The following is a 15,362-nucleotide window of genomic DNA, read 5'->3' on the forward strand; positions in this document are numbered from 1 at the left end:
AAAGATGGCCACCACTCCCTATCCCAAACCAGTCCCCTGCAGAAGAGACCTCCTGTCCTAGCTGACCTCCAGTGTTTCCTGAAGCCTGAGCTCCAGGGGAGGGGAGACACCCATGTGAGGGACATAAAGAGCAGCGGGACCCAGCCTTCCGTTATAGGCAAAGACAGGAGGTTACATACCCAAACACTTCATAGCCATGTGTCTCTCGGGGGTGCTGTTTTTGACTGCTACGTCAAGGGCTGTGTCTGCATTGGAAATAAAATAGTTCTTTAAAGAGGATCATACAATGGACGGACCTTCTAAGAGTCCAACAAGAGCTGAGATCAAACTGAGTAGATATCAAAATCTGGTTTGAGCACTGATGGCTTTGCAGGGGAGAATTAATTCTGTGGTCTGTTCCAAGGTCCAGCACATCTCGATTTCTCATTAGCCAAAGCTAGCGATCTCCATCCCTTCCTTCTTCCTCCTCGGTCTCCACGGACTGAGTTCCTCTATTCCTGCCTGCTTCGGGGGTGGGGAGGGAAGGATGAGGATGCAGGCCCAGGCTTCTGGGTGGTTCCTTGGATTTTCTCCCATGGTCCTATGGATTTAGACAACAGGTCTGATGTCCAAAGCTGCTTGGCACTGCACTGCACTTCTTTGGGAGCGCTTGTGGACTCATGCTCAGAGGTAGTCCTGGATCCTCATAGTCAGCTCTTTGTGGCTTTGGATGAATGAAGTATGAAAACAAAGAAGCTCTAAGTCATCCAAGGACCAGGCCAAGCTCCATGAAGGTGTGGTCACAGAGGCTCGATTCCCATTCCCCCAGCTACCCTAAAGCCAGCACCACACACTTGCACACGAGTAGAGATGACATTGCCAGTCATAGCCAGCTGGGGCCTGGAATATGCCAATATAATGGGCACAAGGGAGGCGAGGGCATAGAATGGAAAAAGTCAACCTGAATAAATAAAGTGGCTCGAAGGTGAGTCTCCCCAAACTTGATGAAATGAAGAGGGGTGAGCTGCAAGCTACTGAGCTACAGTAACAAGACACATGTGGGGGATGGGGGCAGGGAAAGCTCTGAAAACGGGAGGATTTGGCCAGCACACTGAAAACTGGCTCAGGCAGTGGGGCCTGCAGGTTCCTGGGGCCAGGGGCAGCACAGGAAGAGCAGGCAGCAAGACAGTCACCTAAGAGGAGGCCTGCCTGCCTATCTGCAACAGGCAACCCCAAATGTCTCATGTTTAACGCAATCAAGGGTCATCTGTGGCCTCCCTTTCCTGGGATGGACCTGTTTCCTAGCTTATGGCCCCTTGCCGTCTGAGAAGCTGGGGCAGAGGAGAAGGTGGGTAACGATGCTTGCTCTGCCTTGCTGGGACCTCACACCTTCCCCAAGGGCCAGCGAGTAAAGGTGAAGTCTCTGGCAGAGGAGGAGGGACCAAGAAGAATCCTCTCTTGGGTTAATGATTTACCCAGTGTAATGGTACAGGGGAGGCCCCTGGCAACAGTCCTGTAGCCCTCCACCCTCTGCCCAAGCCTGCACATGCTCCACAGTCCCTTTCCTTGGGGCAACATGTGGAAAGGGTATGCCGAAGAGTCACCAAAGAGGCCACACTGGCACTTCCTCTTTGTTGACAAGAATCAGCATGCCATGCCATGGGCAAACAGGACATGTGCAGGGGAAACTCATTAGCCCTGGACTCTTACTGTGGTTCCTCCTCTGGCTGCAGCTCCAGAGGGGACAGAAGAGAGGGGCAGAGAAAGCAACCTAGCTGGAATCAGTTCTAAGACTTGGCCTGGAACTAACAAGTGTGTCTTTTAAGCAAGATAATTATTCCCATGGCTTTGGCTGCCTTTCATTTACCTCTCAGAGGCCACAAAAACCCAATCAGTCATTCAACAAACATTAACTGAGGCTCAGCTTGGCGTTCATCCCAGGGCTGCATGCTGGGCAAGGAGCACTGCTGGTTAAAGGTAACAAAGATGAATCAGATTGGATCCAAGGAACAAGAATTGGGTCAAGATGCACCCATAGCACTATGGATAAGGAAAGAGCGGAAAGACCCACGGAGCTGGTCTTTCCCCAGGTGGCACGTAAAAGAATGTCAGCCACAGCTTGTTCATGGGAAAGTCAATAAACACCCCTTGCCCAGGGCCAAGCACCCTGAATGCAGCCGGTATGGAGAGGTTTTCAGGGAGACACACATGGACAAGGAGGTGAGCTGGAGAAGGAGACTGTGGGTTTGGTCTAAAGGAATGACTGTGCAGAGGGGTAGTCTACTTCAGGGTGGACCACTGTGCGAGGGAGCTGCAGTCACAAGCTTACAGGATGCTGGGGACAAGCTGAAGTGGGATGGGGAAGGTGGGCCAGGCAGGAGAAGGAGGGAGGGAAGACCCGTAAGACACTTAAAGACCATGGCAAGAGCCTAGGTCAGGCTATGAAGACAGCTGGCATTTTGTAAGTAGGGAAGTGACCTCAGCCTCCCTAAGAATGGGGTCCCCTTCCTTTATGGGGGTCCCCCTTTTTTGAATAAAAAGTGGGTCACATTCTGAGCAGGTGAGACTAGTAAGATGGTCAGAACTGGACACTATTGTTTTAGAAATAACGTCTTCTTTGGTGATGTTGGAGACTGAACCCAGAACTCTGTGCACGGCAGACCAGCACCCTACCAGTAAGCTGTCCCCAGCCCCCTTAGTGCCTTGTTTTAATTCTTTTTAAACGTAATTTCAAGTACTTTCCCTCTTGCTTTGGAAGCTGAAGAGAGGAATAGCTAACAATCTGGCAGAATTGTGATGAGACATTTACACAGCAGACAGAGTCTCCTTAAGCCTGCCCACCCTGTCTGGAGTGATGTGGGGACACAGACGATTGAGTGCAGTGTCCAGGGTCTGTTCGCCATGATGATGGGAGGCAAGTGCTCCCACTATTTCCTGTTTCACTCCTAAGAGATGAGTGAGAAGGGCCCAGGGCCACATGCATTCTTCCATTTCTTGAATCCAAATCTCACCAGAAGAGAAATACTGTTCTTCCCAGTAGCAGCAGCTGACATTGGGAGCTGAAGGGACTCTCAAGACTTGGCCTTTGCTCCTGGTGGAAAATAGCTAGGGACAGGCGCTAGGACACTGTGCTGGGACACAAATAGCAACACCCACAGCGCCACCCTTGGAACTGCAGCCACCCACAATCCCATAGTTGTCCTTCCCTGCTGTGCAGGGCTGCTTAGGACCTACTGGTGGGACAGGCTGTGTTCGGTGGCTCTGGCCTCTGGGAGCTAGTCTCCTCTCCCACCCTTAGCAATCAGGGCATCTGTGGCTGCAAAGTGCAGTTTTGTTATTAGATCTGTTGTGGCTTGTATACCCAGTGTCCCTTGGAGGCTCACATTTTGGACACTTAGTCCCTAGCTGGTGATGCTATTTTGGGAGGTGTGTCCTAGCTACAGGAAGTGGTTCATTCTGCTTTTCTGCCCTCTGTGAGGTCAAGGACCTTCCCCATCACACACTCTGGCCACCAAGATGTTTTGCCCAAGCAACCATGGACTGCCCCCTCCGAAATCATGAGCCAAAATAATCTCTCTTTTTAAAGTTCTCCTCTGTCTCTCACAGCCATCAGAAGACTAATACAGTGTGATGATTAATTTTACGAATTGACAGTCTTAAAGTCACCTGGATTTCCTCTGGGCATGTCTGTCAGGGTGTTTCCAGGTTGGTTTAACTAAGGAGGGAACCTTCTCATGGTCTGGGGTTCCAGACTGAATAAAACGGGGAAAGCAAGCTGAGAGCATCAGCATCCATCTCTCTCTCCACTTCCTGAATATAGATACAATGTGACCAGCTGCCTAATGCTCCCGTCACCACGCCTTCCCACCATGATAGATGGTATTCCTTCCTTGACCATGACTTCCAATAAATCCTTCCTGCCTTTAGCTGCTCTGTCAGCTAGTCTGTCAGCAATGAGAAGAGCGACTAATATATGCAGCATTCTAGAAAGACCACACCCCAGGCTAGGGAGAGAAGCCTGAGCCCTGATTGCTTTAGTTACTAATGGGTCCTGGTAGGAGCTGGGAACGGGAGCCAAAGAGGAAGAGATCACAGCTCAGTGCCATCTCCTCCCCCAAGGCTTTTGCCACTCCCAGATAGGAACTGTGGCTTACCTCTTCTCCCCTAGTCTGGTGAGGAATGTGCCGATCTGCTATTGCAACTAGAGAGAGGGTGTGTGGGGCCACCCAAGAGGCCACTGAGAGAAGACACTGAAAGAAGTCTTTCTTTGTAAATGCTATAGAAGGAAAAATCCAGGGTCCACACAGACAAAGCAGGGGAGAAGGCCCAGATACCTGGCTAAATTACCTTGATGATGGTGGCACTTTCCAAGGCACTGGTTACTTAGGGGAAACAGATAATGAGAGGCACTATCCAGAGATGCTCAGAGTCCTTGGTAAGAAAGCCTAGAGAATGTTGGGTGGATGGATCACACTCTTCCATCTGGAGAAGGGAGGCCAGGGGGATGGAGAGATGGAAGAGTGGAGACTGGGCCACATGTGCTGCTACACTGGCTATCACGGGGAGGAGGGATATTGTCATTCTCAAGAGGCCAAAAAGAGAGAGATGGCCCAGTAGGCGAAGGCACCTGCCAACAAGGATTGAACAACCTGAGTTCTGAGTTCTGGTGGAAGGAAAGAACTGATTTCTGCAAGTTGTCCACTGACCTCTACATGCACCCCACTCAAATAAAAATAAAGTAATGTAAGGTGTTTTTAACGAAGAGGATGAAGATGGGAACCTTTTCCAAGGTACCTGGAGTCAACACCATTGAAATTCAGAGGGCCTGAAGAAGGAGGAGACAAGAAGATCATGTGAGGCCTCAGAGCAGTTTGGTGGCTTGGCATGGTAGTACATGTGACTTGTGGGGTGACAAGTCAACCCAGCTTTGTAAAGACGGCATCGTTGGCTAACCTCGGACTACAGAATGGCCCAACCTTTACTTACACACATCTCGGTGTCGCCTCTCTCTTTTTTTCCTGCATGTTTATGTGTGTGTGGTGTGCATGCGTGCATGGTTGTATGCATACAGACACATGTGTGTGCACATGCTCATGGAGGCCCAAGATTGATGTCAGGAGTCTTTCCTAAATCACTTTTTTTGAGGCAGGGTCTCTCAATATGACTAGACCAGCTAGTAAGCTTGCTTCTGGGTTCCCTCGTCTATGCTCCTTCCTAGTGCTGGAATTATGGGTAGATCACCATGTCCAGTGGCATTTCCATGTGTTCTGGGGATCTACATTCTACTCCTTGTGTTTGCATGACCAACACTTGGTCCACTGAGACTTCTCCCCAAACCCAGCACTGGCTTTCCCTGCCCACCCCCGCCCCATATCTACGACAAAGTGAGCACCCCTGTTCCCTGCCATGAAGCTCTGCTTCACCACAGCCTAGGAACAGAGCCATGAGATCATGCATTGAAACTTTTGAACTTGGAGTCCCAATATTTGTTTCTTCCTTTAAAAAGGAAAGAAGTAAAAAGAAGAAAGGAGGACACACATACACACAGACCTGGCAAAGGAACACGGGAACATGAGGGCCCACATCCCGACAACACGCTGCTGGCTCCCACATGGTGGCATGGAAGGAGTTCTCTAGGACACAGCTTTTTCCTGAGTTGTAACTTTTCATTTGAGGTATGGGGGGGGGGATTTTAACAGTTCCACATTTTAAAAAGAGACTGTATTTATTTTTATCTCATGTGTGTGAGTGTTGCCTGCATGTATGTATGCACACCACACACATGCCTGGTGCACACAGAGGCCAGAAGAGGGTGTTGGATCCCCAGGAACTGGGATTTACAGACGGTTATGAGTCACCATGTAGGTGCTGGGAACTGAACCTGCATCCTATACAAGAACAGCAAACACTGCTAACCACTGAGCCATCTCTACAGCCCTCAACCTCTTTTTGAGACAAGATCTCATGTAGCCCAGGCTGGCCTCGAACTCACTATGTAGCAGACGATGACCTTGAGCTTCTGATTCTCCTGCCTGGACCTTCTGAGTTCTGGAATGTATAGACATACATGCCAACATTTTGCTATAAACTACCAATCTTCATGGTAAAATTAGGCTCCAACACACTGAGTTTCTAGGATTAGTGAATACATTTAACCAATCCCTCACAAAAGCTCTCACTTGTTTTTATTTACTAATTAAAAACGTTACTTTTGTATGCATGGGTGTTTGTCCTGCATGTGCATCTGTCTGTGCACTCTGTGTGTGTGTGTGTGGGGTGCCTGCAGAGATGAGAAGAAAGCATTAGATCCTCTGGAACTAGAGTCACAGACGGTTGGGAGCTACATATGAGTGCTGGGAACTGAACTGACCATTTCTTGAGACTTTGCTTCCTACAGCCCTACGGTGAAGGTCAGCAGCAATGCATGTACTCCCCACGTGCACACGGAGCTTATTAAAATCATCTTTTGCAAAGCATAGGAAACCACAGATGTTTGTTAACGAACTGACCATCTAAAAACTATGTGATGTTCAAATATGCTTCTCAGGTTAGGAAGGGGGAAAGAAGCACAACCCTTTCGATAAATAAAAGTTCACTGAAAAAAATCTCAAGGCCTCGAGTGCTGGGTCACTAACACATGGACAGGGAATAGCAGAGGCTCTAGCAGAATCGACTGCAGCCTTGGTTTTCAAACTGCAAATCACAATTCACTGAAGCATCACGAAACCAAAGCAGTGTGCCTGGAGAGTGTGAGCATGTACATCTGGGGCACTGTGCTGAGAAAGCCTGAGTATTTGGGAAACTGGGTCAGGACGTAGTATGTATTTACAGCAGAAAGCGAGGGGCAAAGATTAAGCATTTCTGGACAGAGTTAAGGCCCTGGTGGATGGAGCCTCTCCTTGACTGATAGTTTAGTAGGGACGGGAAAGGAAACTAGAATGTCACTAGCAAAGACAGTCCTTCTTGGCCTTGAGAGCTGCTTGTGAGTCCACAGTCTCCCTCCCTCTCTTTCCCTCCCTCTCTCTCCCTCCCTCTCTCTCTGTGGATTGTGTGGTCTACACACAAAGCTTGGGCTCTTGGTGTGAAGTGTTGGAGAAGACAAGAAGGAGTGAGGACTCTGGACTAGTGATTAGAAGAATTAAAGCTGAAAACGGACTCCATGTGTACCCAAGTGTTTGTTGAAATCCTCTTTTTAGGAGGAGCATTAAATTATATATTTACCTAGGCGCAAAACAATTGGATAAGTCGCTATTTTGTTTATTTTAAAAATGCTATTTTTTGAAGAAAAGGCAATATTGAAAGGAATGTCTGCTAAGTAGGAATTAGCTGGGTTCTTTTGGAGGAGATGGTTGAGAGGGGAGGGGGATCAGGGAGACACATTCAGGGCAGCAGAAGGATATGCAGAGCCTTGCACGTGTACAGGGTGCCAGGACCCAGCCTGACTAGCTCAAAAGCAATGGGGTGGGTCTGGAGAGAGGGGGGCCTAGCCAGTGGGCTGTGCCTACAGAAGGAACTGCTAAGGTCGTGGCTGAGCTCTTACAAGTGTGGATTTATCAGCAGGTGACTGGGTAGAGGGTTCTGGAAATCAGGAGAGAGCCTGGCTTGGTCTTCATCAGTTTACCCATGATTGTAGCTACAGAAGTAGAGATTGCCTTGTGCAGAGGGAGAAGGGAAGGACCTTGAGAAACATACAGAGGTGAGAAGGAAGAGCCAGGAAGGGGCCAAGGAACAGCCAGAGGCAGCAGACCCAGCAGCTGGAGAGATGAAACCAGCCCCAGGAGGTCTCCCAGGCCCAGGTGAAGGCCCCCAGATGTCCAGTGATGACTCCAGGGAGGAGAGTGGTGGGCTGGGGACACAGAGCGCTCCTCTTTGGCTACAGGATGTTTAGGATCTGGGTGGTAGGAAGTTGACAGGTTTCTCAAATGATAACCATTCTCTGACTGTGTGAGCCTAGATGGTACAGTAGGAGATTTGAGGAGAATGGGGTGGGGGTTGAAACCGTATATAGAAGGGAAGTGGCTGATGTCAAGATGGAGACTGAGTATGTGGACTAAATAAACAGCAGCAAAAGGGAGAGAGAGCTGGGGGTCTCTGAAAGAAGGGAAAGGCCAGAAACCCATCAACAAGCAGGGACCGTGTGTAGCTTCAGGCTCCTAGGTGGGTGCAGACCTCAGTGAACAGTAGGTACCAAAGAAGATATAGACCTCAGTCAACCGTTGGCACACAGGTAGGTGCAGAGACCTCAGTCACTAGACAGGTGCCGGATATCTGCTACAAGCTGGACTCTGTTCCAGGCACTGGTTTGCTGCGAAGGCAGGCACTGAGTGACACTGAAGGAGAGCCCACCAGACACTGCAGAGCACAGCTCAGTGGTCGGGTCCACAGATCTGCGGAGGCTCAATGAACAGCAAGTGTTGTTTTCCAGCAACACAAGAGCAGGGCTAGATGACCTCAAGCTGGAGCTTTACGGAAAGGGATGATGGAGAGGTAATGGGTGAGAGAGGTTCAGGGCAATCAGAAAGAAAGCAATCTGGCCAGTTACATCACAGTGGGACTTGCAAATCACATGTGTAAGCTCATCAGAGCGACTGGCCAGCAGCCACCACAGAGGGCTGAACCGACATCTGCATTGCATGGTCCCCACATTTTAAACAGATCTTCTCAAATTTCAATATATACATGCTACAATTCGGATGCTAGGCTAGAGGTAGAGCTTGGTGGTCGAGAGCTTGCTTAGCAAGTGTGAGGCTCTGGGTTCAATCCCCAGCCCTGGTAGAAGAAGGACAAGTGCAGAAGCTGATTGGCCAGGGCTGGACTCTGCATATCTTTTTGCTTCTCCAGCTCTGAAGATCAGACCCAGGGACTTACACATGCTGCCTCCTCAACCAGCTCTGCACAGCTCGTCAGCTCCTGGGCAGAGCACTCTTCAAAATGATTTTCTTGGCTGGGTGGTGGTGGCTCACCCCTTTAATCCCAGCATTTGGGAGGCAGAGGCAGGCGGATCTCTGTGAGTACAAGGCCAGCCTGGTCTACAGAGAGAGATCCAGGACAGCCAGGGCTACACAGAGAAATCCTGTCTCAAAAAACCAATTTTTTTCTTTTTAATTAAAAAATGTATATCCCCATTATGTACAGCATGATGTTTTGAAACACATATACATTGTGGAATGGCTAAACACAGCTAATTAACACACATTACCTCACATACTTACCTTGTTTTTTTGGTGGTGAGAACATTTACTATCTATCTGCCTAGCTGTTTTCAAGAATATGGTACATTATTATTTACTAGAGCCAATATATGGTGTGACAGATCTAACTACTCATCCTGTCCAACAGCTCTCCACCTCCCTGCTTTGGACAGTAGGCTTTTCCTTTTCTTGAATGACAGACAGCTCATTTGTCCTATGGTCCTATGCCTTTTTGTGAGGCACTGGAGCCAGCCGACTGTTCCGCTTTTAGGCACCCAATGACCTATCTTTGGGGGCTGACAGTTTGTAGTAAACAATGATAATCGAGGTTTTCCCACTACTGATAGCCACAAGTCAGAACCGTTTGTGTGGGGGAGGGTTGTTTTTGGCTTCCCTTTGGAGAGCTAGTGTTAAACAATTTATATACCCAGCGCTAGCCAACCCACCATTAACAGTGTTAACACTGTTACAAGGGCCTCTGTGTCAGGGGTCTGGAGAGCAGGTTCTGTGATGGCCTCAGCTGCAAGCTGATAAGGAGACATCAACATGAAGGTGCCTGGGGGAGGCCCTGAGACCCTGACTTATCTGTACACCAGAGTACCCAACAGAGGCAAACACTCAGTACTACCCTATCTGCGTGTCCCTGAGTCACCAAGAGAAGGAGAGCTGGAAAGAGAAGACAGAGGTGTTACAGGCAGAGTGACCTGCTGGAAATTCTCGTCTATGGGCACTGTCCTTTCCTGATCATCCCTGGCCAGGCCTGTCTTTGCTGTATTAGCCGGTGGATATATTCGCTAGAAAAAAAAATGGATAGTGCATCTCAGCCACAGAGAAGGAAGCAACTGGTTAATTTTTATTTCATTTGCTTACTGACCTAAAAAAATGGAGGCAAATTAAAACAAACCAAACCAAACAACCATACACCTAATATGGCCAAATGAAAACCAATGGGATCCCTTTCGGTGACCATTTGAGGAAGAAAATGGAATCCTACAGCTGGAGAAAAAATGGGGGTGATGGATCTATGTTTTTGACCTGTGGGGTATGCCCTTTTCATTTCCTCTTTTTCTTTGAATTCTATTTAATTTCACAAGCCTGCTTATTAAGACCAAACTCTCCCGAGCCCCTCAGCTGTCTGGCAGATAAATCACTGCCAGCTTTGCGCAGGTTGCTCCCCGTGAGGCTGATGTTCCAGTGACTAAATATCCCTGCCAAACTGCCCACCAGACGATGCTGAGGTGTCCTCGAGGCTTTGAAGAAGGTGGTGGCAGATGAAGCCATTTCAGGGGCTCTCAGCCCTCGGAAGAGGGAGACTCCTGGGGCTGAGTTCAGGGACACAGGCTCTGGTTCATAGGAACCATGGCTGGCCAGGGGTCCTGACACACAGGGCAAGGCTGTGCTACAGCCACGGTTCAGAAAGCATCTGTCATTGGGGTTCGCTCCCAGGGAGTTCACACTGGCACCTGGGCAGGGGAAGAGCTGCTATCTTTGGATGTAGAGGGAGAGCAGAGGCCTTGGGATGGATTTGCTGTGCATTTGGGATGTGAGGGTACAGAAGGTCTATGCATGTGTGTGCCTGGTGGAGGGTTACAGTCTGCTGCAGCTTTGGAGGTTCGCATCTCCTTTCCTTCCAGGGGTGACAGGGATTAGAGTAGGCCAGGCCTCTGAGACAGTTGCCATCTAGGGCCTGATATGTGCTCCCTATCCCTAGCTTAACTCCTCCTACCCATCCACTGCACTCTGCAGGTGCCAATGACTGTCTAGGCAGGACCCACTAAGCTATAGAGGTGCTACACCTCTGCCCTTTTAGTAAAGGAGCAGAAGAACCAGCCCGGAGATGCAGGGATGGGCACCCTCAGGGATGGGAACCTAATACCCGAAGGCCCCAGAACCCACAGAACAGCAGGGTGGATTGCCAATGTCAGGTGCGTCACACCCAGCCACCCCAGGGATTCTAAGCTTCTCCTTACTGAGTCCCTCTTCTACAGTAGAGTGGAGCAGGGGTGGGACAGGTCACATCGGAGATGATGTTCTTAGCGGACTCAGATGAGAAAGAGAAGGCAGGCCTGAAATCAGGGAATCAGGATCTGTTGAACTCACTGACCTCAGCAAACTAGGACAGGGCCTGTTGGGTGGGTGACAATGCAGGGCTGGAGCATTAGTAACAGTGGAGAGAAAGAGAGAGACAGGAAAGGAGAAAGAAGTGTTTTAGAAATAAGAGAGGCAGAAGCCTGTATTATAGCAGAATGGAGATGGGATGACTCTTACTCTGTGTGTGTGTGTGTGTGTGTGTGTGTGTGTGTGTGTGTGTGTGTGTGTATGTGTGTACACATACATGCACTTATATGGGGGTAGGGTTCACTTCTAGCCAAAGGATATCTTAAGATTACCATGTGGATGCAGGAAGCCACTTTGGACTTACTGGACTCTCACAGGTCCTGGTCTGGAGTGAAAGGCATGTGAAAGAAAAGCTCTGTGTGTGTGGGGGAGTGCGCTTGAGCTAGCCCTGCCTGCTTGCTGGCAGGTCCCAGTCCCCAGAGACTGGGGCATGAAGGGAAGATATGCTACTACTTATGTCTTCCTTCCCTGAGGTGTTTTTTGGGAACGACTAACAAGTATGTCTGTCTGTCTGTCTCTCTCTACCAGTAGAGTTAGGGATCATGCAGGCCAAGCAAGGACTCTGATGTTGAGCTCAGCCCCAGGCCTACAACTGTATTTTTCAGGGTATTTTTGAATGTTGCTCCAGGGGGAGAGGCGGTTCTTCTGGGAACCCTCCTTCCTACAGGATTCTCCAGTGCCAGAGGCTTCTGTGATGGGTAGTACTCCACAGTGGTAAACCACAGAAACAAATGGTTAACAATGTGCCCTCTCCACTCCAGCTCAACCCCACAGTCGCCAGTCACAACCCAGGTTAGAAGTCTGCTGACACCTTTACCTGTTCCGGATCCTACGACATCTCGGCTTGGTGACTCGGCCATGGCATCTGCGAGCCGTTCCCGGAGGCCTTCCTCTGTGTGCTCCACGGACGACATGTGCCGCAGCCCGAAGCCCTCAGGCCAGCTCCCACACACTTCCAGCAGGGTCACGCTCCGGTCAAAGGTACCTGTGACGCAGATGGGACATAAGAAGTTGAGTCCATGCCTTCAGAGGGCAGGCTGTTCTGTCTACCCGCCACCCATGGCCTGTCATGCCCAGAGCCACGTTAGTCTTTCAACCAGAAGAATGAAAAGTGGGTCATCTAGGAACGGGAATGTGTGAGGCTGAGGACAGTAGCTCATGCCACTGGGCCAGAGAGAACACTTCCATGAATGACGTCCTCAATCGCTGAAGCACCTGGAATTAAAATGGTCTCTGAGAGGTGATGGGGTCCCTCTGGTCTTCAGAGACTTCTGAGAGCTAGGGCAGAGGGAAGGAACTCCTTCCCAGGTTCACTCCAAACAACTCTGCCATTACCTAACATAATCACTCTCCACCTACGACCTCAGGAGTGGCTACAGGTGACAGATGTCGCTCATTTGATGGAATGCTTTCCTGGCACACGAGACCGGGCACAATCCCCAGCACCAAACTAAGAAACCTGGTGGTACATGCCTGTGATCCCACCACTTGGGAGGTAGAGGAAGGAGGATCAGAAGTCCAAGGTCATCCTCAGCTACAGAGTGAGTTTGAGGCCAGCCTGGACTACATGAGACACTGTCTAAATTAAAAGGCAGCCTGGGGAGATGGCTCTGTGACTGAAGTCCTTGAACACACGCATGATGACCCAAGTTTGGATCTCCAGAACCCAAGGAAAGCTGGGTGTGGAGTGTAGTGGGAGCATCTATAATCCCAGTGTTCCTATGGTGAGATGAGAGACAGAGACAGGAGAATTCCTAGAAGCTGGTGAGTGGGCTAGCCTGGCACTCATAGCGGTGAACAACCAAGAGAGCCAAGCAAGGTGGAAGGTGAATGCTGACGCTCGAGAGTCTCCTCTGACCTCCATACACATACTGGCATACATGTAAGTGGACACACACACCACCACCACAGATTAATGGGGAGGGGTACGTAGTCTAAACTTAGAAACAAAACGCGTCTGTCCTAAGTCACTGTGTTCTACAACCTATACCCAGCCTCATTCACAGTTACGGCTTAGCGAGGTCAAGGGCTCAGAGTGAACAGCAAGCAGGCTGTGAGCGCCTTGGTGCCAGGACTCAGATGTGCTGATGCCTCGGTCTGGAACTGGTTCTACCTCACTGCAGATCGGCTCCCAGCCGCCAGGGATGCGGGCATGTGCGGGGTACCGTTTCAGGGATGTGAGTGACACAGCTGGGTGATAACATCTCCAGCTAGGATCCTTCCTTAATCCAAACCTGCTCCCAAGTTCCAGAAGTACACTGTGTTCCGCTGAATGCCAGGATTAGATGTTACGTGCAAGATAACTTCAAAGTCTGAATTCAAGAGATTCGACTTTATTCTCCGGCAAGATCACTGAGAAAGCTTATTTCATCCGGTCTCTCTTGGAAAGAGATTATGGTCATGGTCTGTTGCTTTAAGCACATACCATTTCCCTCTCGATTAGGTAACTGAATCCACTACATTTATTGGGCTTGGTTCCTGCCAGCTCCAGGGGGACCAGGAAAAAATGCAAATGCCGATGTTTCCCCGAAGTTAAAAGTACATGAAACGCACACTCTTTATCAGGTCTTGTTTCTCCTCTTTGATCAGCCGTCAGGAACTATCTTTCCTCGGTGGGCAGGACTGGGTAGTGTCAGTGCACACTCGCGGCCACTGACAGGTGGTAATAGAGAGGGTGCGAGCCCCGGCCCCGGCGGGCGGCCCTGCCTGCGATAAGGGCCCCAGCATGGAGGTGATAACCGTTAGTAAACACTCCGACAGCCAGTGCCTCCATACATCAGCAAAGTGGGCCCGATAATCCTGAACTCTCTGACCAGACAAAGGCCCCTGGCTGGCCGGCTGGGATTTATATGTGTGGCAAGGGTCACTGCCGGCTCCTGAATTTCATCAGGGCAACTCTGGCTTTGATTTATTTCTCACCTAATTGTGAAGTCGATTCCTGGCACAGGGAAAGTGGACCACATCTACAGAGGCACCTCCCCAGGAAGGAGCCTGCCTTAAGATTGTGGTCCTTTCCATCAGTTTATCAGGTGGAAGGAGCCTCAGCACAGGGAGCTGCCCTCCATTGGACAAGATTAGGACGGGGGTCTGGAGAGCCAGGCAACGGAACACGGGGTGGAGAAATGAACAAGGGGGCTGAGGCCAAGGCAGGGACGAAGAAAAAACATCCGAAAAAGGCTACAGCAAGAGGGGTTTGGGGAAGCAATGGAACAAAGAACAAGAAGGGTTTGGGAGGAGGGCCCAGCCCCCCGATGGGAAACGCCAGAGGAATAGGTACTTTTTCCGGTCTTGGTTTTGAGATAGGCTCTTCCTATGTAACCCAGGCTGGTCTTGCAACTGCCAACCTTCCTGCCTCTGCCTCCTATGGGTCAAGATTATAGACATATGTCAGCATGCCAGCTAGTACAGAATATATGAAGGGACAAAGTAACAGGAGAAAAGAATCATGAATGGGTGTTAAGAGTGGAGACTGGAGACCAACCTCGGCTAACACACACAGTCTGACCTGAGTAGCTGCCTAACTCAAGGCAGGAGCCTCAGATTCCTCACCCACCAGAACTCATGTAACCTCAGAGCCGCTGTGGGGGCCGAGCTAGATAAGAGAAAACACCTGACACGTGAGTGCTCTGCACGTAGTAGGTGTGCCTGTGGACATGTTAATCCAGGGGGTATGGCTCAGTGGTAGGGTCTTTGCATAGGATGCAGGAGGCCCTGGGTGTGAGCCCCAGCACTGCAAGTAATAATAATGACAATAACTGTCTTGATGATGGCAGTAATGCCAAGTAAGCACACCCTTTTGCCGCTGCAGGTGGCACCATTCACTTCGGCCATCACAATGCTCCTGAACGGTAGTTAGTATAGGTATGGCCTTACGTACAGGGGAGTTGAAGCATGGACAGCTAAGTGACAGAGCTGGAGCCTGTAAATGACACATCTTAATTATTAGTGTGGAGCTCACCCTGTTAGCTCCCATGGTGCTTCCTTTAGTGGCACCTGCTGTAGAGAACAGGAATATGTAAAAATCACCTCTGTCTTCCCTAATGGGTTTGGAGAATGGCTGTCACCTTCAAGCAA

General features: G+C 49.9%; 1 protein-coding gene across 1 annotated transcript in view; it reads right to left on the reverse strand.

Annotated features, from left to right (window-relative positions):
* Positions 1-116: 116 nt before the first annotated feature.
* Positions 117-15,362, reverse strand: part of LOC131901704 (BCAS3 microtubule associated cell migration factor) — a 383,069-nt gene continuing 367,823 nt past the window's right edge. Inside the window, exons 15-16 of the mRNA XM_059252806.1 lie at positions 12,106-12,273; positions 117-245 (exon numbers count right to left, since the gene is read on the reverse strand). Coding sequence (XP_059108789.1) covers positions 172-245; positions 12,106-12,273 — 242 coding nt within the window. The 3' untranslated portion in view covers positions 117-171. The remainder of the gene's footprint in view (positions 246-12,105; positions 12,274-15,362) is intronic.

This window comes from Peromyscus eremicus, unplaced genomic scaffold (genome assembly GCF_949786415.1).
Source record: "Peromyscus eremicus unplaced genomic scaffold, PerEre_H2_v1 PerEre#2#unplaced_226, whole genome shotgun sequence".
NCBI lineage: Eukaryota > Metazoa > Chordata > Mammalia > Rodentia > Cricetidae > Peromyscus > Peromyscus eremicus.